The 24532-nt window shown below is 41.4% G+C and overlaps 1 protein-coding gene across 2 annotated transcripts in view; it reads right to left on the bottom strand.

Moving 5' to 3' along the window:
• FAM114A1 (family with sequence similarity 114 member A1) overlaps positions 1-24532 on the bottom strand; it is a 68958-nt gene that overhangs the window by 42279 nt on the left and 2147 nt on the right. For both annotated transcript variants that reach the window (XM_043870701.1, XM_043870700.1), the window contains exons 2-3: positions 17016-17372; positions 3776-3863 (exon numbers count right to left, since the gene is read on the bottom strand). In XM_043870701.1, coding sequence (XP_043726636.1) covers positions 3776-3863; positions 17016-17363 — 436 coding nt within the window. In that variant the 5' untranslated portion in view covers positions 17364-17372. The remainder of the gene's footprint in view (positions 1-3775; positions 3864-17015; positions 17373-24532) is intronic.

The raw sequence follows: 24532 nt of genomic DNA, 5'->3' as shown, positions 1-24532 counted from the left end.
ATAAACTCCTCAAGCTTCTGTAAGAAGGTGGTCGAATCCTATTCTAACCAACCCTCTGTTTCAGGCTGTGAGCCTGACGGACACTTCTCCACTTGGGGGACACATGATCCCTGTTACCTTTGGGGAGTCAAATCACCAGTCACCTCCACTGCCTGTTTCCAGCCTTGGAACCTATGACTTCGGCCTTCCCTCAGGCTACAAGTTTTAGCTCTCTACCAGGTACACAAAAATACTTATCTCACCTTAAAGTATACATTGCTATCATTTTAGCCACCATTACTTTGTAAAGTCACAGTTGGTCTTAATCAGAAATCCCCAAGATACACCTTGTGAATGAGTTAGGGATGGTATTCAACTATCTCGCTGCTTCATTCATTCGGGTTGTGATGACCAGTGATGACGAACACAGTCTCTACTTCTCTAAAGATGGCTCCAGTTTGTCCGATGGGACTCTTGGAGTGAGTATCGATATTTCAAAATTTCTTTGCTCACCCTCATATGCCCTTTGGTTGTTGTGGGTACAAACAAGAGGAAAATGCCAAGATTAAAATGCTTTCAAAATTCTAGCATGTAGCTAGAGCCATTAAAAAATATTAAGATTCTGGAATTGGTGGTGTAACTGTTAAGGATTTCAAACAGAAAAGGGAGGTGTGGTAGGTAGAACTGAGAGATCACTCCCGAGATTCTCACCCCTGGTATATACACCCATGACTCCCCACCACCACCAATTGGAGGGTGGTTTTTGTTCAGTCACTAAGTCATACCTGACTCTTTGCAACCCCATGAACTCCAGGCTCCTCTGTCCTCCACTGTCTCCCAGAGTTTTCTCAAATTCATGTCTACTGAGTCAGTGATGCCATCCAACCATCTCATCCTCTGCCACCCCCTTCTCCTTTTGCCTTCAATCTCTCCCAGCATCAGGGTCTTTTCCAAGGAATCGGCTCCTTGCATCAGGAGGCCAAAATATTAGAGCTTCAGCTTCAGCACCGGTCCTTTCAATTAATACTCAGGGTTGATTTCCTTTATGATTGACTGGTTTGATCTTGCTGTCCAAGGGACTCTCAAGAGTCTTCTCCAGCACAATTTGAAAGCATTAGTTCTTCAGTGCTCAGTCTTCTTTATGATCCAACTCTCACATTCGAAAAGGAAATTGCAACCCACTCCAGTATTCTTGCCTGGAGAATCCCATGGACAGAGGAGCCTGGTGGGCTACAGTCCATAGGGTCGCAAAAAGCTGGACACAACTGAAGTGACTTAGCATTAGCACTGGAAAAAATATAGCTTTGAGTATACTGCCTTTGTTGGCAAAGTGATATCTCTACTTTTTAATATGCTGTCTAGGTTTGTCATAGTTTTCCTTCTAGGGAGCAACAGTCTTTTAATTTGAGAGTGAACAAGATTGTGAATACGATGGGATTCACTCAATAATTCAATTCAATTCAGTCGCTCAGCCATGTCCGACTCTTTGTGACCCCCACGGACTGCCAATGCGGTAGCTGCAGGAGATGTCAGTTCAATGCCTGGGTCAGGAAGTTCTGGACACCATTATAACTGGAAGCACCCAAAACATTATACTGTTTTATGACATAAAGCACGAAGAGAGTGGTATAACTTGGTGATCAAGTAATATACTGTTCCATGACATCACAATTTCAAAAACTTTTAGACTCCACATTTTTAGTTTTGGTTTAGAAAGCATGCTGGTCCTGAGTACTGTCAGTGGCAAGATCCATTTGGGAGTCACTAAAAGCTCAAACATTTTCCCAAGAAAGCAAGATGCTTGCAGTGCCTGTCCTCACTCTAATAAGAGACTCTGTCCTGTTCAGAAAACAAAACAGGCTCTTCCACTTTAATCTGACTAATTTTTCCATCTGCATATGTATTGGGTTGGTCAAAAAGTTTGTTTGTGTTTTTGGCTAACCCAAAGTATCCATGGTATACCTGGCCCTTCAACTAGCAAAAGAAAAAAAAATCTGCTTTTCAGGCTCTCAGCAGAGAGCAATGTTTATTTGATCACCATCTACTCCTTGCCATAGCTCTACTGGTACTTGACAGGCAAGGAATTAGGAGAATGCAATGAATCCATTCTTCTAGGCATCTAAACTCTATCAAACTAGATACCAGCCCCTTCAACTGTCTGTGACCACGGTTCACTGGGGCCAGAGACTACTGATTTTAGGAGTAACAGTGAATTGGACCAATTCATGGCCCATCACAAGATCCTCATGCCACAGACTATACGAGAACACCTGAGTTAGATGATCTGAAAGCGGTGTTCCCTGTGGCTTCCGATGTTCTGCCTGTTACTCTCCACCCTCAAGATGAAATGTCAAGGCTAGGTCATCTTAGACATGTTTATGTTATATCTTCAGTGTTCATGAAGAGTATACACAAGAAATGGTCACATGAAGAATAGTGTGACAAATCTTCACTGATGAGGACACAGTCATTAAATTTTCTCTTTGTATAAGAGCCAACACAGGACATTTCTTCAAAAATTTAATACAAGGAAAATAAAGTTATGTAAATATGCTGTCTTGTTTTATCATTCAATGAGAAAGATAATCTACTGGCAGCCAAAATAAAGTTATCCAAATAAGCTGTGCTGTGCTGTGCTGAATTGCTCATCATATCCAACTCTTTGCAACCCCATGGACTGTAGCCTGCCAGGCTCCTCTGTCCATGGGGATTCTCCAGGCAAGAATACTAGGGTGGGTTGCCATGCCCTCTTCCAGGGAATCTTCCCGACCCAGGGATTGAACCCAGGTCTCCTGCATTGCAGGTGGATTCTTCACCATCTGAGACACCAGGGAAGCCCAAGAATACTGGAGTGGGTAGCCTGTCTCTTCTACCGGGGGAATTTCCTGATCCAGGAGTTGCACTGGGATCTCCTGCATTGCAGGCAGATTCTTTACCAGCTGAGTCACTCGGGAAGCCCCTAAATAAGGTAAGTCTTGTTTTATCATTCAATGAGAAAGATCATCTACTGGCAGGCAAGAATCTCAGAGTTAAGGTCAATGTTCAATTATAGTAACTCTACTAGCCTAGATATATATCTTCTTCCTACCTGCATATTTTTCTATTTGTATTTCAATATGCTGTGATGAATGCCTTTTTAGAGTAGCCTATTTGTATATTTTAAAATGTTCAAGTGGATGATAAACAAAGCTTTAAGAATATATTATAAAAGCCCAAATCTTATATTCTAAGATGCAATATAATAAAATGGTTAAAAGCTATACTGTGCTGTTCAAAGCCCAATTCAGCTACTCTTGATTTTGGATAAAGTTTAACCTCTCTGTGATTCAGCTTTCTTATCTCTAAACTGGAGGAAATAAGAGTACCTCCTTATAGGGTTATTTTGAAGAATAGATGTATTAATATACAGGAAGCACTTAGTAAGCACTAAAAACAATTTTCTCTTATTATCTTGTGTGTGTGTGTGTGTGTGTGCTCAGTCCGTCAGTTGTGTCCATCTCTCTGCAGCCCCACAAACTGCAGCCTGCCAGGCTCCTCTGTCCATGGAATTTTCCAGGCAAGAATACAGGAGTGGGTTGCCATTTCCTCCTGAGGGCATCTTCCCGACCCAGGGATTGAACCCATGTCTCCTGTGTCTCCTGAATTGGCAGGTGGATTCTTTATCACTGCACTCCCTGGGAATCCCAAATAGCTCATGAGGTAATGTTAAACTCTATCAGTACATGCTATGATCAAAATGTCATATCCTATTTGACCCCTGAACTTTATCCATTCAAATGCAATGTATAATGCTTACCTACTGTGGCAGATGCTGACGAGAGCAGAGATTTGCCCCAGGAGCCCCAGCCTGCCCAGCCCCCTCCACGTGGAGAGGAATCCACAGCCTGTAAAAAACCAGATTAGCCACAAGGTCAGCAATTCGTTTATCCCTGCATGGAAAAATACCCATTCGTCTGAAACACAGAGACAGTTAAACAAATCACCAACAACCATATCTCACTGGATTATAGTTTACAAGGACCATAAAAGAATATACCAATCCACACTGCAGTGTGTACTTTGGAATCAAACTGATGTGTAGTGGTGTTGGCATCTGAGGGCTTAGCTTAAAGTGAGAAGGGAATCTGACGTCAACCAAGACCCCATCTCCCATTATCTGGAAGACAGTGACAGGGCTGTGGAGGGCAGGGGCAGATTTAATACCTTAGGGCCCAGAGTGATTTGAAAAACTTCAAAACAACCTTGACGCGTGCCATTTTTTCCCTAGAATTAGAAAAAAATGTGCTCTTCAAGGTAGATAGAGTTAACTTTCAAATCTCTAGGGTGGCAGGAGGAGCTTTGGCATGGATGGGAGCAGGCAAGCTGTCTACAAAAGCATCGGTAAACTTGAAGATGGGAAGCAGCAACAGGAAGCCTTTTGAGGTGGACAACTTTCCAGGTGTCCACTCCACTCACAATGACCCCTGGGACTGTATCTCTCACTGTTGGTGGGCACAGTTGATTCAAACTCTTTTTCCTGGGGCTTCCCTGGTGGCTCAGTGGTAAAGAATCTGCCTGCCACTGCAGGAGACATGGGTTCAATTCCTGGTCCAGGAAGATCCCACATGCCTCGGAGCAACTAAGCAGGAGCATTACAACTAGTGAGCTTGTGCTCAGAGAGCCTGGGAACCGCAACTACCAAAGTGCCCGCACCCTAGAGTTCATGCTCCACAACAAAAGAAGTCACCACAACAAGAAGCTGGTGCACTGCAACTAGAGAGTAGCCCCCAACTGCAGCTAGAGAAAGCCGTCATGCAGCAGTGAAGACTCATGCAGCAGTGAAGACCCAGCACAGTCAAAAATAAATAAATAAATAAAATTATTAAAAAAAAAATTCTTTTTCCTATGTATTTGGATTGGGACACAGATTCTTGTTCAGCTTGAACAGAAGATCCACCATGCAGACTAAGAATTAAGAGGAAGCAGAGTGAGCAGAATGAAGGAGATAAGCTCAGGCAAGCTGTCTGGACTCCAGGTAGTTTCTCTATCCTTGGCTCCTGTCCCTCTTCAAAGCCCAGCAGCATTCCTACCTTTGGGTTCTATGTGATTCCAGCGCAGTGTTTCTCTCTTTCTCTCAATATTTTTGTTCACTGATACATCCACAGAGCATAGAAGAGCTCATGGCATATAATGCGTGCTTATTTATTTATTCAACAGCTAAATTTATTCTATTTAGCTGTTAAATGACTGAAATTCATCAATTTTTTTTAGGTGTGCAATAGTTTCCGTAACTTGTGACCAATGATCTTGAATCAAAAAAAAAAAAAAAAAAAGAACCACCCCTCTCCCTTAATATCCAGGAAAACATTTTACAAAATGAGGCAAAAATACATTAGGTGGTAGAGAATTACAGCGATTTCATTCCAAGAAAAGAAAGGAAGAAGTTAAGGAGGAAGTGAGAAATTCCTACAGAGTTTGTAGATTCTATATAAATTTTGACCCAAGGCTGGTCCATCATCCTCCCCAACTACCTTCCCCCTGCAGTCTTCCACCCTTGCAGATAAGATCAGCCCTGTAAAACAGCTTTGACCAATGAGATATAAATGAGAAAGGGTTCACTTTCAGGATAAATTATACACTTACAGCTGGTGACAACTCTCCCCTCGCCTTTTATCCTGCCTTGAATGTGAACCTGGTGCTTGAAACTGAAGCAGCCATCTTTGCTGCCTTAAGGGACAGGCTGGGGAATCACACTGGCCCTGGCGGGCTACTAAATGAACATGAGTTATTGCCTATCTCCATTCTGTCTGTTAATTGAGAAATTAAAAAAAAAATCACTATTTTGTAAGCCATTATATGTTAAATTTTAGTTGGGCTTTCCTGATGGCTCAGATGTAAAGAATCTGCCTGCAATCCAGATTCGATCCCAAATGCTATTCTTAACTTATTCACTTAGTTAATATCAAACACCATCCATCAGTGTAGACTAGTGGTTAAGCATAAACATTATGGAATTAAATTGCCGGGGTTTGACTCTGCTGCTGCTAAGTCACTTCAGTCGTGTCCAACTCTGTGCTGACCCCATAGACGTCAGCCCACCAGGCTCCGCCATCCCTGGGATTCTCCAGGCAAGAACACTGGAGTGGGTTACCATTTCCTTCTCCAATGCCTGAAAGTGAAAAGTGAAAGTGAAGTCGCTCAGTCGTGTCTGACTCTTAGCGACCCCATGGACTGCAGCCTACCAGGCTCCTCCATCCATGGGATTTTCCAAGCAAGAGTACTGGAGTGGGGTGCCATTGCCTTCTCCGGGGTTTGACTCTAGGCTCTACCATTTTGGACAAGTTAATTACTCAAGTCTTTTAAAGTCATCATCGACATTACAAAATGCAGCCATGAGTATAAGAACCAATAACCTCACAGGTTTATTGTGAAAATTAAAAGAAATAATTCACATAAAGCTGTGAGCATAGTGCTAACACATAATAAATACTCTAGAAATGTTAACTGTTAATAAAAAGAATAATTAACTACAGTTTTAACAACAAGAAGCAAAAAGCTATGAAAGTTGGCTGACATTTTTTTTCTGTTTGGAAACAATGAGAAGCTTGTTAACGTGAATAGAAACACTCAAGATTCATGACAGTCTGCTTTCATTTTTGGTGTCTACATTGATTTACTTTACTTGAGCAATGAAGCCAGTGGCAATTTTATACCATGATGAAGACAGATGTAAGTTGGTGATTAATATAATTCTTTCACGGGATAAATCACTACCTATGTGATTATGGAAAGTTAATACACTTAGGGGTGACAGCTTCTGATTCAAATTTACAATACTTAATATGCTCTGACAGCTGGTAATTGACTAGCAAATGGAAATAAATGTTAAATGAGTCTAGAACTTTTTGCAATATAAGTGACTACTTCAATTGCTTTATTAATAAAGCTTCTTTGACATTGAGCTGTGACTTCTTGATCAGCTACAAAGAATGGCAAATACTCAAATAACTAAATGTGTACATTTAACATAAAAACCATATAAACTGTTTGACATGGATTGTAAATATATCTCATCCTGAGTACTTGTCTCCACTTTAAGTGGCTTTAATGTCACATGCTTATGAGACTAAAAAGTAGGCAGCATGAATCTATTCAGGTATCCCATTTTCGTATATGAAAATTTTAAAGCTTTTTTCTCATCTTCATCCACGTAACTCCCACCTCCTTTAACAGACAACTTCACATCCTAACCCACAGAGAAAATAGAAGCCATCTGATAAGAACTCTCTCAACTTCCTGCCCCCTCCCCCTAAACTCCCAGAAGAATGAAAGTCATATTGTAACAGCAAATCAGACTTGGCTCAATCAGGAGGGATCTCCAAAACTCAACTGGAAATTATTGATACATCTATAACCGTTGTGTGCGCCTAAGAAGATGAGAGAGTGCAAGATTCTATCAATTCAAAGTTCTTTAAATAGAAAAGACATTTACATATCGAGTATTCCATTTAAAGGTCTTTATCATTAAATAGAAAATACATTTATTTATTTTTAAGTTATCAAGTAGAAAAATATGTACGCATCTTGGAATTCCATTAAATTCAAAGGTCTTCAGCACTTATGATAGAAAATACATGTACCTCTTTTAAAAGATAAATATCAACCTGATGGTCGTATTTCCTTGAGTAGATCAAGATTTAGAGACTACGTATATAGCTCTGGTCTTGGGATATGGACAGTAGAAGTTGTGAGACCAAACCCTCTTTAAGTTTTGTAAGTCATGACACAGCTGTTCTAAGGCGGGGCTCAGTGTGACATTTGGGAGGATGTAAATTGCTCTGGATGCTTGCACCTCTGTAAGAATATTTGCTGAAAAATGGCCTCCGTTGTTCCCAAGGAAGTTTCTTTCTTGGTCAGTATGCACCATTCAACTCCAGGGAGATTTAAAATTAAGTATACAAGGTTTTAAAGCATGAAAGTCATACAGTTAATCATTTTGTGCATATTTCGTCTTTTCTGTACTACTGATGCTTAAAGGAATTTGAGTGATTAGAGTGACAATGTTTTGAAAATCAATTAAAGATGAATAATTGAATTTTCAGACTTCTGATTTTTAAGTTGAAATCTACCTAAATTTATGCATAATGTTTGAAGTCAAGTGGGCCTTAGGAAGCATCACTACGAACAAAGCTAGTGAAGGTGATGCAATTCCAGTTGAGCTATTTCAAATCCTGAAAGATGATGCTGTGAAAGTGCTGCACTCAATATGCCAGCACATTTGGAAAACTCAGCAGTGGCCACAGGACTGGAAAAGGTCAGTTTTCATTCCAATCCCAAAGAGAGGCAATGCCAAAGAATGTTCAAACTACTGCACAACTACACTCATCTCACACGCTAGCGAAGCAATGCTCAAAATTCTCCAAGCCAGGCTTCAATAGTATGTGAGCCATGAACTTCCAGATGTTCAAGTTGGTTTTAGAAAAAGCAGAGGAAGCAGAGATCAAATTGCCAACATCCGCTGATCATCAAAAAAGCAAGAGAGTTCCAGAAAAACATCTACTTCGGCTTTATTGACTATACCAAAGCCTTTGCCTGTGTGAATCACAACAAACTGTGGAAAATTCTTAAAGAGATGGGAATACCAGACCACCCTACTTGCCTCCTAAGAAATCCGTATGCAGGTCAGGAAGCAACAGTTAAAACTGGACATGGAACTGGTTCCAAACCAGGAAAGGAGTACGTCAAGGCTGCGTATTGTCACCCTGCTTATGTAACTTATGTGCAGAGTATTAGAAGTGCGGGGCTGGATGAAGCACAAGATTGCTGGGAGAAAAATCAATAACCTCAGAGATGAAGATGACACCACCCTTATGGCAGAAAGTGAAGAAGAACTAAAGAGCCTCTTGATGAAAGTGAAAGAGGAGAGTGAAAAAGTTGACTTAAAACTCAGCATTCAGAAAACTAAGATAATGGCATGCAGTCCCATCACTTCATGGCAAATAGGTGGGGAAATAATGGAAACAGTGAGAAACTTTGTTTTTGGGGCTCCAAAATCACAGAGGATGGTGACTGCAGCCATGAAATTAAAAGATGCTTGCTCCTTGGAAGAAAAACTATGACCAACCTAGACAGCATATTAAAAAGCAGAGATATTAATTTGCCAACAAAGGTCCATCTAGTCAAAGCTATGGATGTTCCAGTAGTCATGTATGGATGTGAGAGTTGGATCATAAAGAAAGGTGAGTGCAGAAGAATTGATGCTTTTGAACTGTGGTGTTGGAGAAGACTCTTGAGAGTCCCTTGGACTGCAAGGAGATCTAACCAGTCCATCCTAAAAGAAATCAGTCCTGAATATTCACTGGAAGGAATGATGCTGAAGCTGAAACTCCAATACTTTGGCCACCTTTTGCAAAGAACTGACTCTTTGGAAAAGTCCCTGATGCTGGGAAAGATTGAAGGCAGGGGGAGAAGGGGACGACAGGGGATGAGATGGTTGGATGGCATCACAGACTTGATGGACATGAGTTTGTGTAAGCTCTGGGAGCTGGTGATGGACAGGAAAGCCTGGCATGCTGCAATCCATGGAGTTGCAGAGTTGGACACGACTGAGTGACTAAACTGAACTGATGGAAAGTAAGGGGTCATTCGGACCACTCTATAAGTTTAATTTAGGATTTACAATAATACTTAAGTAGTCAGCAAGATTTTAAGTAGGTAAATGAGGTACTTAAAAAGTAGATAGAGTATATTAAATTTATAGATGTAGTTAAAAAATATTTGACCATGTTTAAATTGGCAAAAAGGACCAAGCATTAATCAAAAGCCCCTTGAAAGTGAGTGTTCAATTATGCTAGACTTCTAAATAGAGTAAGATTTGTGAGATGAATGTAAATACTATGGAGAATTGACATTTTGATTCTGTAACCTTAATAAATTGAATACTAATTGTTCAAACCAAGTTTAAAGTCTGAGTAGTGTTTTTTTATGGACAAAATACACACTGGCCTACATCAAAACCCCATTTCAACACAAGTCTGACTTTACTGTACCCCCCACTCACAATTACTTCTTTCCCTTCTATCATAATGGAAGTGGTATCTTCCTCTTGGTTATAATTATCACCTCCATCCAATCTCCTCTGGGCCTGGGAAGGCTGGTTTTCCTTTTTCTTCTGGCTTTTCAGACTTTCTTTACTGGCTGCTTCTCACATTTAATTATGTGCACCATCCTCCATCTTAAAACCAGCAAATGAAAATCACGATGACAAAATGTTTTTTTCTTCCAACTCGTCTGGTTTCTGTTCCATGTCTTTCTTTCTTCTTTACCTCTTAAAAAAGGTGCCTACCTTCTGAATCCACTCCCCTCTACCCCCCACAGTGACTCTTCCACGGTCACTATTTCATGAAACCATCCTTATCAAGGTCACAAGGGCTCCCTCATGGTCAGAGCTATGGATTCATTATCGTCACTTTATTTCTTGACCTCTCAGTAGCACCAGAAGCTTAACCACTTTTCAGTCCTTAAAAAGACTCTGTTCTCATGACCTGGCTTCCATGCCCTATCTTCTTACTCTTGCTTTTTTTGTCCATCCCTTATCATGATGATTTCAGTTTACTTTAGAAAGTTTCCACATGCATATTGTGGGAGCTCCTTAAGTTGCATCCCAACTGCTTCAAGCATTCCAATAAAGTATACATAGTCCAGGTGGTCAGCTGGTATCCTAATCAGGAAAGCCATACTCCAGAGGCAGCTATAATGAGCACTTCTATTATTCACATCTCTATTAACATCTGAGGCTTTGCAAATTTGCATAATGAATTACAGAAATGGGCTTTAACTGGTAAACATAGTAGACTGGTAACTAGCATTTTGAATATCTGAAAGGGGCTCTAGATTGTGAAATTAAAGGTATTCAACACTAGCTGGTGGTTAAGTATATTTTAGAGCCGTTTCCTACCTTTACATGAAGAGGGTATAAGAAAGGATTTGACTCTGTTCTAAGTGGTCTTCTATTCATCTCTGAACTCTGGAGAATTCTGGTTTTTCAATGCCAAGTATAAAGGAAGAAATCTCTGCCCCTAGAATTCTAGGCATTTGCCTTGAATGAACCTTTCACTCGGAGCAGTGGTAAAGGCATGTAAAAGGTCAGATCAATGGAACATTCTCAAGTCTACATGAGGTTTCATGAACTATTTTAAACATTTTTGTTAATTAATGTTTAATTAAAAAATGTCAGTGTGGTATAACATGATTTGACATTTAATTTATAGAATGAACTTTACTGGAAACCACAATCTATCAAAGAGACTCTAAGAGCTGTGCATGACCAAACTGACTTAGAAACATAGACCTCAGGGCCAGGTCCTTGGCCTCTGATTTTTTTTATTTATATATGACATCTGGGCAACCTGACCCACTCCCATCAACACCCAATGGCTAATGGCCTCCAAATCTCTCCCCACCACTTCCCCTGGGCTCCAGACCACTATAATCAACTATCCACAAAATATATTCACATGGCTGTCTCATGGTATGTCCAATACTGAGCTCACCATGTTCTCAATCTCATCTCAACTACTTCTGTGTACTAATATTAGTGATTCCCAAACACTGGTCCACAGACTGACTCTGAGAGTATTACCTGGGGAACTTACTAAAAATACACTGTCTTAGCTTCCACTGTGATCTTTTAAACAATAAGAACCTTTCAGGATAGATCCCAGGAATCTAAACTTCTAACAAACTTCCCAGGTGATTGTAACACACCACCAGATTTATGAGGCACTGTCCAATACAACAGAGCTTCCGAGGTGGCACAGTGGTAAAGAACCTGTCTGCCAATGCAGGAACTACAGGTTTGATCCCTGGGTCAGGAAGATCTCCTGGAGGAGGAAATGGCACCCCACTCCGGTATTTTTGCCTGGGAAATCCCATGGATAAAGGAGCCTGATACAGTCCACGGGGTTGCAAAGAGTCGGACACGACTGGGAGACTAAGCATGCATATGCACGTCCAATACAACCAAAAGGTAACAGCCACCATCTGGTTGCTCAAGTGAAAAATCAGGTGTCTTCACGTGGAGAGTCATAAAAAGAGAAACACTCCAATAGAACTGGAGCAAACCCTACTCACTCATTTAAGAGGCAAAAACCTGTCATCAGCAGGTCTTGGCCTATGTTCTCTCATTTTTGTCTCTGTTGATAACAATTTCACTGTTCTTAAGCACCCTGCTTTTCCTTTTCTAGGGAGAGAACTAGTGAATGATAGTCTGTGTTTTCCTTTGAGTACTTTGAGTAGTAACATTGCATTCTTTACCTTCTCTATGATTGGCTTTTTAATGCATTGGTATAGGACAGTAGGGATGAAATTTTTTTTTTTACTCTGGGTAATATTTCTTGGTGCTAAGAATTTAGGGAAATCTGAACTAGATTAGATCTTTTAGGGGTATGATAGACTAGCACATGGGCTTCCCTTGTAGCTCAGATGGTAAAGAATCTGTCTGCAATGCGGGAGACCTGGTTTGATTCCTGAGTCAGGAAGATTCCCTGGAGAAGGGAATGGCTACCCACTCCAGTATTCTTGCCAGGAGACTCCATGGACAGAGGAGCCTGGCAGGCTACAGTCCATGGGGTTGCAAAGGGTCAGACATGACTTAGTGACTTTGAGAGAGAGGGAGAGACTAGTGCATAATAAGGTCCCATATAATAAAATCCCACAAGATTTCTGGGAATAAATGTCATTCCAGCCTAGCACCCACGACAAAGATCTCTGAACCGAGAATGAAGACTTCACCAGCTCCTTAAGATTGATTTGGGTGCTCCATCCCAGGCTTCCTTGTGCCTGGCCTATCTAGTTTATATCTCGTACGCTAAGACATACTATGAAGTGAAGTGTTAGTCACTCAGTTGTGTCCAAATCTTTGTGACCCCACGAACTGTAGCCCACCAGGCTTCTCTGTCCATGCGATGCTCCAGGCAAGAATACTGGAGTGGATTGCCATTCTCTTCTCCAGAGGATCTTCCCGACCCAGGGATAGAACCTGCGTCTCCTGCATTGCAGGCAGATTCTTTACTGTTTGAGCCACAGGGAAGTCCAAGACATACTATAACTGCTTTTATATAACACTTCCTTCCCCAACTAGATGGGATGCATCCTGAAGACAGTTACACTACCCAGCTTCTGGAGCATAATACATGGTGTCATGGGGCTAGTAAAGATTTAAAGACTCTAGTCCAACCTCCAAAATTCAAGGGGGGGCTGGGGACCATCTCTTATGGATGTTGTGGCGTGGATTCCTGACAGAAGTCTTAGCTCAATGGCTTCTGAGTCTGTACATCAGAATTGATGACAAAGAGAAGGGGCCCTAAAGATAGAGATAGCTTCTCTGAGTGCATCAACTGTGATGGTGTGACCCTTCAAAGAAGACTTGCCAGCTAAGTAGCTGGCAGAACCACTGGCCCCAGAGTGCCTCCTGGTCACACCACCCTGCCTGCCAAGTGACGGCTGCCATGCTGACTCAGGAAAACGGGAAGCTAATAAGGTGAATTTTAAGGGGACCAAGACCCAAAGCAACGAGATACCACATGGAAAAAATACACACATTTAAACCCATTATCACAAACTCTAGTGTGTCCTAGAAGAAACAATTTCCTCAACGACTGTTCTGCCAGGTTTTTTAAAAAAACAGGCATTTTCCCTTCAGTTCAGTTCAGTCGCTCAGTTGTGTCCGACTCTTTGCGACCCCATGAACCGCAGTACGCCAGGCCTCCCTGTCCATCACCAACTCCTGGAGCCTACCCAAACTCATGTCCATTGAGTCGGTGATGCCATCTAACCATTCATCCTGTCGTCCCCTTCTCCTCCTGCCCCCAATCCCTCCCAGCATCAGGGTCTTTTCAAATGAGTCAGCTCTTCACATGAGGTGGCCAAAGTATTGGGAGTTTCAGCTTCAGCATCAGTCCTTCCAATGAATATTCAGGACTGATTTCCTTTAGGATGGACTGGTTGGATCTCCTTGCACTCCAAGGGACTCTCAAGAGTCTTCTCCAACACCACAGTTCAAAAGCATCAATTCTTCAGCTCTCAGCTTTCTTTATAGTCCAACTCTCACATCCATACATGACTATGGAAAAACCATAGCCTTGACTAGACGGACCTCTGTGGACAAAGTAATGTCTCTGCTTTTTAATATGCTGTCCAGGTTGGTCATAACTTTCCTTCCAAGGAGTAAGCGTCTTTTAATTTCATGGCTGCAATCACCATCTGCAGTGATTTTGGAGCCCCGAAAAATAAAGTCTCTCACTGTTTCCACTGTTTCCCCATCTATTTGCCATGAAGTGATGGGACCGGATGCCATGATCTTAGTTTTCTGAATGTTAGAGGTGATGAAACTCTCTTAAACTCAAATACATCTAGGACCATACAGGCTTTTGAACTTTTCCTGAAGGACCTGTCATTCCTTAGCAGACCTGTGTTCAAGATCCAACCAACCAACGTACAAATGAACTTTTGATTCAAGATTTTTTGCAGAATTCATTCTCTTCTGGATCACCAGAAAAATGGTTATTTTCATCACCACAAAAGAACTTCCTGTAAGTGTGCAATAAAGAACAAATAAAATAGAGCAAATGAACAATGCTTGAAGATGAAGCACCCAACTGAATTCTTCTAATATTAACTTAAGATAAAAGGATAAGTTGACAAGAGAGAGAGTAGAATCCCCTTTTCTAGTAATTATTAAGAAGAGACTATATCTGTAACTAGTTAGAAGGTTTAAATGTAACCTGGATGAAAGAGATATGCTTTCCTCTCAAGGCCCTTCCAGCCACCTGTATTAGCTTTCTGTCTTCTTAGAACCAACATGCTCACAGGAATTCCTCCACATCCTGCTTCTATCTGAACTGCTGACGCAATGCCACACACACACACACACACACACACACACACACACACACACACACACACACACACACACACACACACACACACACACACACACACACACACACACACACACGCACATGCGCGCAGAGCCACAGCCCTAACTCTGTGGCCAGTCTCTGAACTTCCATTCAGACACTTTGTGAAGCTTCATGATAAGGAAATGCTCCCCTTTTCAGAGCTGTCGGTAGGGGAGGGGAGGTGCCGGGAGGGGACTATCTGTCTGCCAGCTGGCTCTGTCTCTCTTTGTAGCATTAAGGAGGTTTACAAAGTGCTCTCAAAAGCAGAATTCATTCGATTTGCTCAAGATGTAAGAAGATGGATATGTAGGGGCATCTTGACTTTTTATTTTGCTATATTTATTAGCAAACTTGTTATAACTTTTAGAAGTCTGAAGCTAGAATGTATAATCTAGCCTTCATGAGCACACATATCTTGACTCAACGAAGCCTTTATAGCTTCTTTGAATCATCTTTGGTCAGAATGTCATGGTTAAGACATATATTTTTTAATTTACAAAAGTATATATTAATAGCACCACTTACAATAACAATTGGGAACCAATGCGCCCCAGTAGAAAGATAGCATGGAGGGAACATAGGTTCCAAAATCAGAAACACAGGTAAATACAGGTATAGGGCATATCCTATTGGTTATGTTTCTCTGGAGAGTTCAGATTAATATCCACCCTGTCATCATTCTTTCTTTCTTCCCCACTCCCAATTATTTCTCAAAGCTCTCTCAGTGGTTGAAACGTTCAGCTAGAGTTGAGACCCTTTGATCTAGGAATTTTTAATCCCTCAGGGGGTCCATGGATGGCTTTAAAGTGTCTGTGATATCATGGAACTCATAAACAAAATTTTGCATGTATATTTACATAACTGATCCAAACTCCCAGCTGGTCCTCAGATCCCTTCCATGACATTCAGCAGAATGATCATTTGTTTTTGTTTAAACATCTCCAGTGATGGGAAAACCTTTCCTTTCGTCTCATCTTAGAACAATTCTGAGAGTCGATTTGAGGAAACTGAGGCCCAAGAAGCCTGGTTTTAAGTAAAAGAATCACAAAACATTAGTCAGAAGGAGACCTCGTGGTCTTCATGGGCAAATTCTTCATTTTACAGAGGAAAAACTGAAGCACAGAGAAATTTGGTGTCCTGACCAAACTAAGAGAGTTAACGATAGATGGGGGATGAAAGCCCAGCCCCCCAACTCTTCACTTAGCCTGCCTCCCACACTGCATGCAGCAGAGTCACCTCAAGGAGGGGACGTGTGGGGCACACTTCAGGAGAGCAGGGCTGTTCCCCTACACTGTAGCATCCTTCTAGAAGGCAGGTTTGGAGAGTGGCCCATCTCCTCATGTCCTGCAGAGAGCTTCCCCACCCCTTCCGGTCCCTATGTGGATGGAGAGAAAGGTGTCAGGAAAACCCAGCTTGGCCATATTGATGTGGAATGAGGTACTGACATGGAGATTCTGACCTGACTCATCCCCCAGAGAGTCAGGAGCAGGCGCTGAAGTGAAGCACAAAGGTGTTCTGCTGCTGGTCTCCAGAAGGTGGTATGTGATGATAAGAGAGGAATCTGAAGGTTTCAGATCTTCAGAGTGGATTTGTAAATATGCAGTAAAATCTAAGTGATGTTAAAGAAGCATTAACTTGTTTAGGGTGGAATTAGGTTCGTTAATAATTCAGACTCTTTATATTCAATATTACAATACCACTCACTTACTACTGAGTGGCTTAATATCTTACTGGGTTGCTTAAGATCTCTGAGCCTGATTGCTTCATCTGTAACTTGGGGTTAATAATATCCAGCTTAGAACCTCAAGGAACTGTTGTATGGAGTGAATTACTTAACGTATAGAGTAGTTAGGAGAGTGTCTGTTGTGTCCAATAATTTGGTGGTGGTTATTGTTAATAAAAATACAACCAACAAAATGAAAATATTAGAATGACCAATTATTCTCATACACGCCTTTTCTCACCAAACAATACATCTCTGATGACAGGTAATATCATAGTGTATACTGAATTCCCAATTCCTAACCACACAGCTTGGCACAAATCTATGCCCATGGTAGGTATCAGTAAGAACTCAGTCAAATGAACCCCTCCTACCGGATCACTCTGTTCTTTCAGGGGTATTTCGGATCCAGCTTCTGCCTCGAGGCTCACGGCATCAACACACCCAGCGAGGGCATCCTCAGTCACTTCCCCATTGAGGGGCGGCTCCAGGGCGCCAAGGTCTTTGGGCTGCTCGGCGAGTCCAGTGTCCACAGTCTCTGCACCCGGAACAGCCTCATTTTCATGCACATCTCTTCTGGGATTCGCTGGCGTGAGCTCATTTGAAATTGTAGCTGAATCACAGTGCACTTCTGCATCTTTGGGTAAAGTATCACTGTTGGGCTTGTTGGTAATTTCTTCTTTGTCTCCAGAGGCTAACGTGTCATCGCCATTGTCAGACATTTTAATAATCTGTCAACATGATTACAAAACAAACAACTTAACACTTTATCTGAATTATTCAATTTTAATTCAAAGCCCTGAATAATTAAATCTGGTGGGGGTAAGCTTTTTTTCTACCAAGAAGAAACTTTATATAACCTCTGTGTAGGGCTAATAATGGCTCCCCAAAATATCCATGTCTTAATCCTTGGAATGTGACTTGGCCTCCTATGCAGTGAGGTCCTTATATCTTTATTTTAGACTAATGAAATTATCAGGCTTCCCAGGTGGCTCAGTGGTCAAGAATCTGCCTGCATTGCAGGAGATGCAGGAGACACAAGTTCCATCCATATTCACGTTGTGAATGTCACTTTATATGGCCAAAAGGACTCTGAAGATATGATAAAATTAAGAATCTCGGATTACCTGCATGGGTCTTAATTCAATTCACAAGTGTCCTTATCAGAGCAAGGCAGAGGGAGCCCTGACTGCAAAGAGGAAACGGTAATGCGATGACAGAAGCAAAGACTGGGGTGATGCACTCTGAAGATGAAGGAACAGACCACAAGCCAAGGAACACGGGTGGCCACTAGATGTTGAAAAAGTCAAGGAAACCATTCTCCCCTCAGACTCTAGAACTGTAAGAGAATACATCTGTATTGCTGTAAATCACTATGGTGGTTGTACTTTCTTGCAGTAGCAACAGGAACTAATACAGACCCACAGTGCTACCTTTAAACTTTCATGGATCTTTCACCTGGCATGAGGAAATATGCATTTGGAACTAAGAATATTATCTGTATCTGTGAAAGTATTTACTTCATATGACTTAATTATATTTGTAGCCATAATAAGAATAAGCATGGAAAATACCTGAGAGCTTATTTAAAAATGCTTGACATTTAGTTTGCAATTTGGTCAAAAATTCAAATTGAAAAAAACATACATACATAGAAGTGTGCCTTGTTGGGTACCAGCCCATGAAGGTCTGCGTTTTCCTTGGTCAACAGTTTAGATGGGGAAACACAAGGATGAAATGGAATAAAAAATGACATATTAAGCCAAATGAGGAATGGAGCCATTACAAAATAACATACAAAACAGCAACCTCTTTAAGAAGCTTGTGAATTATTGCTACCATGTACAACAGTGCAGTTCAATAGAACTTTCAGTGATGATGAAATGTTCTGAATTTATGATGGCCAATATGGTAGCTAATAGTCACATATGGCTATCAAATACTTGAAATGTGGCTGGTGCAACGGAGGAACTAATTTTTAAATTTAATTTTCAATAATTTTAACTTAAATTTGTATAGACATGTATGGCTAGTGGCTACCTTATTGGATAACATATATTCAGAAGGATAGTTCAAGATGATAATTTCCTTGTGTGTGTGTGTGTGTGTGTGTGTGTGTGTGTGTGTATGTTCAATTGAATCAGTCATGTCAACTCTTTGCAACCCTATGGACTACAGCCTACCATGCTCCTCTGTCCATGGGATTCTCCAGGCAAGAATATTGGAGTGGGTTGCCATGCCTTCCTCCTGGGGAATCTTCCTAACCAGGAATTGAACCCACGTCTCCTGCATTGCAGGCAGATTCTTTATCATTGAGCCACCTGGGAAGCCCGATAATTTCATTAGTCTAAAAAAGAGATCATGACCTCACTAGATAGGAAACCAAGTTGCAGGCTAATCAGTGGGTATTTTTGTTGACCTCAGTGTTTACCAACTGGTCAAATCTTTGGTCATTGTTAAAACCACAGTATGTGGGAAGCCATTTCACAAACTGGCCATGTGATGTGGCACTTAGCCACATGTAAGTTGACAGTGGCCTCTTACAATTCACGTACACATGCCAACCATCTTGACCCTTCAAACAGTCGTTCCTTACAGTTGTCTAGCTATTTTCTTTTCTCTCTCCCTTGGTGAATCTCGTTCCTCTCTCCCAGTTTTACACACTTCTATGTTGTGACTCTCAAATACCTACCTCCATTCCGCAAAGACAGAAAGTAAATTAGTGGCTTCTAGTGGCTGAAGGGAGGGGGTGAGTAATGACTGCTAACGGATGCGGATTTCTTTTGTGGGTGATGAAAATGTCCTAAAACTAACTAGTGGTAATGGCTGTGCAATTCTGTGAATATATTACAAGCCACTGAACTGCACATTCAAGAAGCATGAATTTTTAGTGTGTGAACTTTGTGATGTGTGAATAATATCTCAACACACTTTTACAGGAAAAATCTAGCTCCAGATAAGCACTTCCAATGGCAAGCTGGACATCTCATCCTGTCCCAAAGAAAACATGTTGTCTTGCCATTAATTCTAGATTTTCACCTTGACCTTTGGGTTTCTTTTAATGGCACCTAGATTTCGCCAATACAGGCTTAAAATCTCGGAACTGTCAATGACCAAATCTTCACTCTCTCAAGAATATATGATATTGAAAGCTATTATATCATTTATTGAGTGCCTGTTAAATTTAGGCTCTTTAAAATGCGTTATCTCCTGTGAGTTAGATATGATGAGCTCCCTTTAACAGATGATGCAACTAGTGCTCAGAAGTCACACTTTAAGGAATAGTGGCAGATTTGAGCTCTGAACCCACGTCTGACTTCCAACATCACAGCCCTATGCCACCTATCTCTTCCCTTACATTCAACCAGTGCTCAAATCCTAGAGGCTCTTTACTCAGAATCCAGGGACTTCCCAGGTGGCACTAGTAGTGAAGAATCCATTTGCCAATGCAGGAGGTGCAAAAGATGCAGGTTTGATCCCTGGGTTGGGAAGATCCCCTGGAGGAGAAAATGGCAAGCCACGCCAGTCTTCTCGCCTGGACGATTCCATGGACAGAGGAGCCATGGGTCTGCAGAGAGTCGGACATGACTGAGCACACACACACATCCTTTATTTCACTTCTATTTTCCCTGTCAGCACCTTCAGTCAGGTCCTCCATGTGATCTACACTAATGATTTCAATACTGGGTTCACCCCTCCACAGTTATTCTCCCTTTCACTTCCTCATCCTTTACCTCACTGCTCTAATTACATCACCTCCTGCTCAGATATTCTCAGGGGCTTCCCACTTACTACTGAGATGAAGCCACATCCTTTAGCTGGCATCCAAGGACCCCTGTGCTCTATTCACGCTACACTTCTCTCCCACAATGCCCTTCCAATCCTTAAATGAGACAACGTAAGCATGTGAACAACCCTGACATTCACAAAAGACTGTCAGGTGGCTGTTGGTTCAGTACGTTGTTTTAACATATTTAAGGCCCATTTAGAGTAACCATCTCCTCTATATTTTTTTCCTCCTAACTGGATATAATTTTTCTTCTTCTGAACTCTCAGAGAGCTTTACATCTATCTCAGTGTGGACGGTTACGATCATCGTTGATTAGAGTGGTTTGAGTGTTATCCTAATAGGTTGTAAATACTATGAAGACAAGAATCTTCCTTATTTTGTCTTCATATTTTATATAGCACTTAACCTGGTTTCTTGAACACTGTAGGAAACTCAACAAACATGTGTATTGAGTTATACTAATATTTTTGTGAAGATTTAAAATTAAAGTGTAATTTGAAATGAAAGTAAGCAGCAGCAAATGCCTTTACTTCGTTCACTACTCAGGAGCTATCTTACAGCAAGTGGTTTCAAATGACCCATATTGTCTTTCCTCTGTTCCTTCACCTACAAGATAACTGGGTTAGAATGTCTCTTTTTAAACAAAAATACTTGAATTCTCTGATAACACAACTATAAACAAGTCTGCAGATGGGAAAGGCAAAGAATGCATCCTCCCTTTTGGATGATACATCAAGTTTCGGGTATTCAAGGTTGGAGATGGTCTGTCAGTAAGTATGGTCACTGCCTAGTTAAAATAGTAAAGAGTGATTCTGGCTACCCTAAAGAAAAGGGATTGTCACTGTGTTTATGGGAGACGGATGAGATTGAGGGAGGGTAATTGAAAAGCTATTGTCACGTGGAAGCTTATAAAATTTTTGTGAAAACCAGTCAGGACTGGCCTGGACAGAGGTTGGCAAACTACAACCAGGTGCCTAAATTTGCCTTCCCTCTGTTTTGGTAAATAAAATTTTATTGGAACACAGATGCTCATTTGTTTATATATCATCTATGGGTTCTCTAGTACAACAGCTGAGTTGAAGAGTGGCAAGAGAGACCACATGGCCCCCAAAATTGCAAAGCCTAAAATAGTTACTATCTGGCCCCGTATAGAAAATGTTTGCTGACCCATGGTCTAGGATATTCCTTCACTGCCATGGCCTAGAGTTCTCCTAATTTACCCTTATCCTCACCTGGGTCCTAGGGGTGTGACCATAAGGAGATTGAGCACATACTTGGACATCACTTATATTCCCCCTTTTGTGTTCATCAACATTTAGTCAAAGGCACTGTCTGATATTTTAACTTCTTTGTAAGATAATTTGAAAACCTTATTATTAATCTGTATTATTAAGAAGTTCCAAACTATTTCACTTCTCTATCAGCAGGAACACAAGAATAAACCTGGTTATAATAAACATTTATGGGTGTATAAAAAGCATTATAAACATTTGTATCTGCTTCACCTTAAATTGTTGTGATACTGTTCCTAGTGCTAAAATATTTCAGCACATACCATGGAACATCTACACGGATTGGTTCTATTTTATGCCCTGGGGGTGGCTGGTTAACATTTTAAATGTCTTATTAAGGAATATAGTTTTCAAGGTCTTTAGTTACCATTTCAGATTCTGTAATGGACTGTTCACCTCGTGAGAGGGTTCAACCATCCCTCTCTCCGAACACTATTTATCAGGGGGAACTATTGAAAGCTTCCCCAGTGACTCAGATTTCAAAGAATCTGCCTGCAATGCAGGAGACCCAGGTTCAAACCCTGGGTTGGGAAGATTCTCTGGAGAAGGGAATGACTACCCACTCCAGGTTTCTTGCCTAGAGAATCCATGGACAGAGGACCGTGGCGGGCTACAGTCCATGAGGTCACAAAGAGGTGGACATGACTGAGCAACTAACACAATACACTATTAAAAGTATTTTTCACTAATAAAATGGAAATGGTACTTAAAGTAGATTGGCAAGAAATTCTGTATGGGTACTTTCTGCTCTTCCATTTCCAGGGCAAAAGATTATACTGAATCCAGGAGCTACCGAGCTTTGCCATAGAGTTGTTCTAGTTCTTCTATTTATTGCAGGAGTACATCAAAGACTGATTACAAGGTTAACTGAGTCCTGCCTCCACAGCGGTCCTCACCCAAGGCCTAAAAAGACAGAGAGCTAGGACTTCATCAACTGACAAGAACAAGCTGGATATCTGAGCCTGGTTGCTAACGTACGTGGGAGTGAGTGGCAGAACTCCCAAGAGTGGATTCTGGTTCTATCAGTTGCACAGAGGAGCCGACCACTCTCACCAGTCTCTGATGGCCAAACTGCCTTAGGTCAGGTCACCTCAACCGTGCAAAAATGACCACAACAAAACCTCTTTTCCCTGGGGCTACTCTGTATCCAATTATCAACATGACACCATTCCTTCAGAAATGCACCTGACATTCAGCTGTAAGGAGTTGAACCAAATCTGTTAGGGCACATTTATGGACAATTTATTTTTCAGGAAGGCTATATTTTTACATCTTTTCAAATAATCAAAATGGTCAGCCCTACTTCAACGTCTAATTGTATGTGAACTTTTCTACCTGTTATAAGTCCATATTTTCCCTGAATCTAAACCAAAAAAAGAAAGCTTCCTCCAAATCTTTTTTATTCTGGTAGACCTTGGTCTACTCGATGTTATGACAGGAGAGAGGTAGTCGTTTTTAAAGCAGTGCCCTTCCATCTGAAGTCATTACAGACTGTGTGTTCTCAGACACAGCCCTTCCTATGTAGGGACTGTTGGCGGCCACAAGGACTACAGCCGGAATGCACACTGAGTGTCCTGGGTTGGCCCCCATCTCTGCCTGGGTGCCCCAGAAGCAGTCAGATTTAAACTTGCCCTGATTTATGGTTTGGAATGTTGACCATTACAGCCGTGTCCTGTGGCTTTGATGCTAGTGAGCCTCAACCCACAGAAACAAGGAAGTTTCTTCAGTAAACTCCAAGAAGAGGAAGAGTGGCATATAAAGAAGACTTTGTGGGCTGGGAATATAAGTTAGTTTTTCATGAGTCAATTCATTCGTCACCTAAAACGCTCCCAGAACTATGCTGGGTATTGGAGCAGCAATTTCATAGCTCCAAAAATAAGTTTAAAACGGAAGACATGGTTACCATCCTTCAGAAAATGAATAATGTTTCCATCTGATACCTGGTTAGTGAAGGTCCAGGAAACTACTGCGTCTAACATGAAATGGTTAAATGATGACGTAAAAGAGCACATCACAGCAGGTAAAGAAGTGCCTGAACTAGACTGATCTCATACCAGGGAGAACCTAAAAAGAGGCTTTGACAGTTACTAAGGCATGATGGGAAAAGAGTATGTGCAAGTGCTAGGAATGAATCTAGACATGCAGAATGGATGCTATGTGGCTGGGCCAAGAGCCCCATGGAGGAATATCAAGGGATAGGAGGGATGGGTGCTGAGGTGGAAAGAATTGTGCTCTGATCTCTCTACCCCTCTGCGGGGGCACAGCCCACTCATTCTCACTGGGCTTCCTCACTTCCTCCTCTGGAGAGTAAGGGTGGACACAATGATCTGCATACTTTGTTTCCCAACACCAGACTGCAGGACTGGGACCTGCCTGTGAGGACAGAAAAAGCAGGACAAGATAGCCAGTGTTTCATCAGTCTAAATTTATTCAATGTAAAGGACTGCCTTCATCTTGCAAGTTTAGCTCTCAAGCTTTTCTTGGTATTAAAACATCTTTCATTTTATGAAATAGTATTGGAGTGCATGGATTTGTTAAATGGTCTCACTTGGCAAAATAAGAAGTTGGTAATACAATACCCTGTGTGAGGTCACTGCCTCCAAATTTAAAAAGCGTGTCAGTGAAAGACCAGGAACAAAAACTGTGGATGACAGGATCTTAACCAGGTTGCAAGAGTTCCTATGGTACTTGACAAGTATGTGTACTCAGAACCCAGACTCCTTTTCCTCCAGTCTGGCTTCCACACGTCTGCCAGGTAATTTTATGAAACATGAATAAGGACCTATTTGCTCCCCTGTTTAAAAAACAT

Source organism: Cervus elaphus, chromosome 17 (genome assembly GCF_910594005.1).
Source record: "Cervus elaphus chromosome 17, mCerEla1.1, whole genome shotgun sequence".
Taxonomy (NCBI): Eukaryota; Metazoa; Chordata; class Mammalia; order Artiodactyla; family Cervidae; genus Cervus; species Cervus elaphus.
Note: the sequence above shows the minus strand (reverse complement) of the source record. Positions and strands in the feature narration are given on the sequence as shown.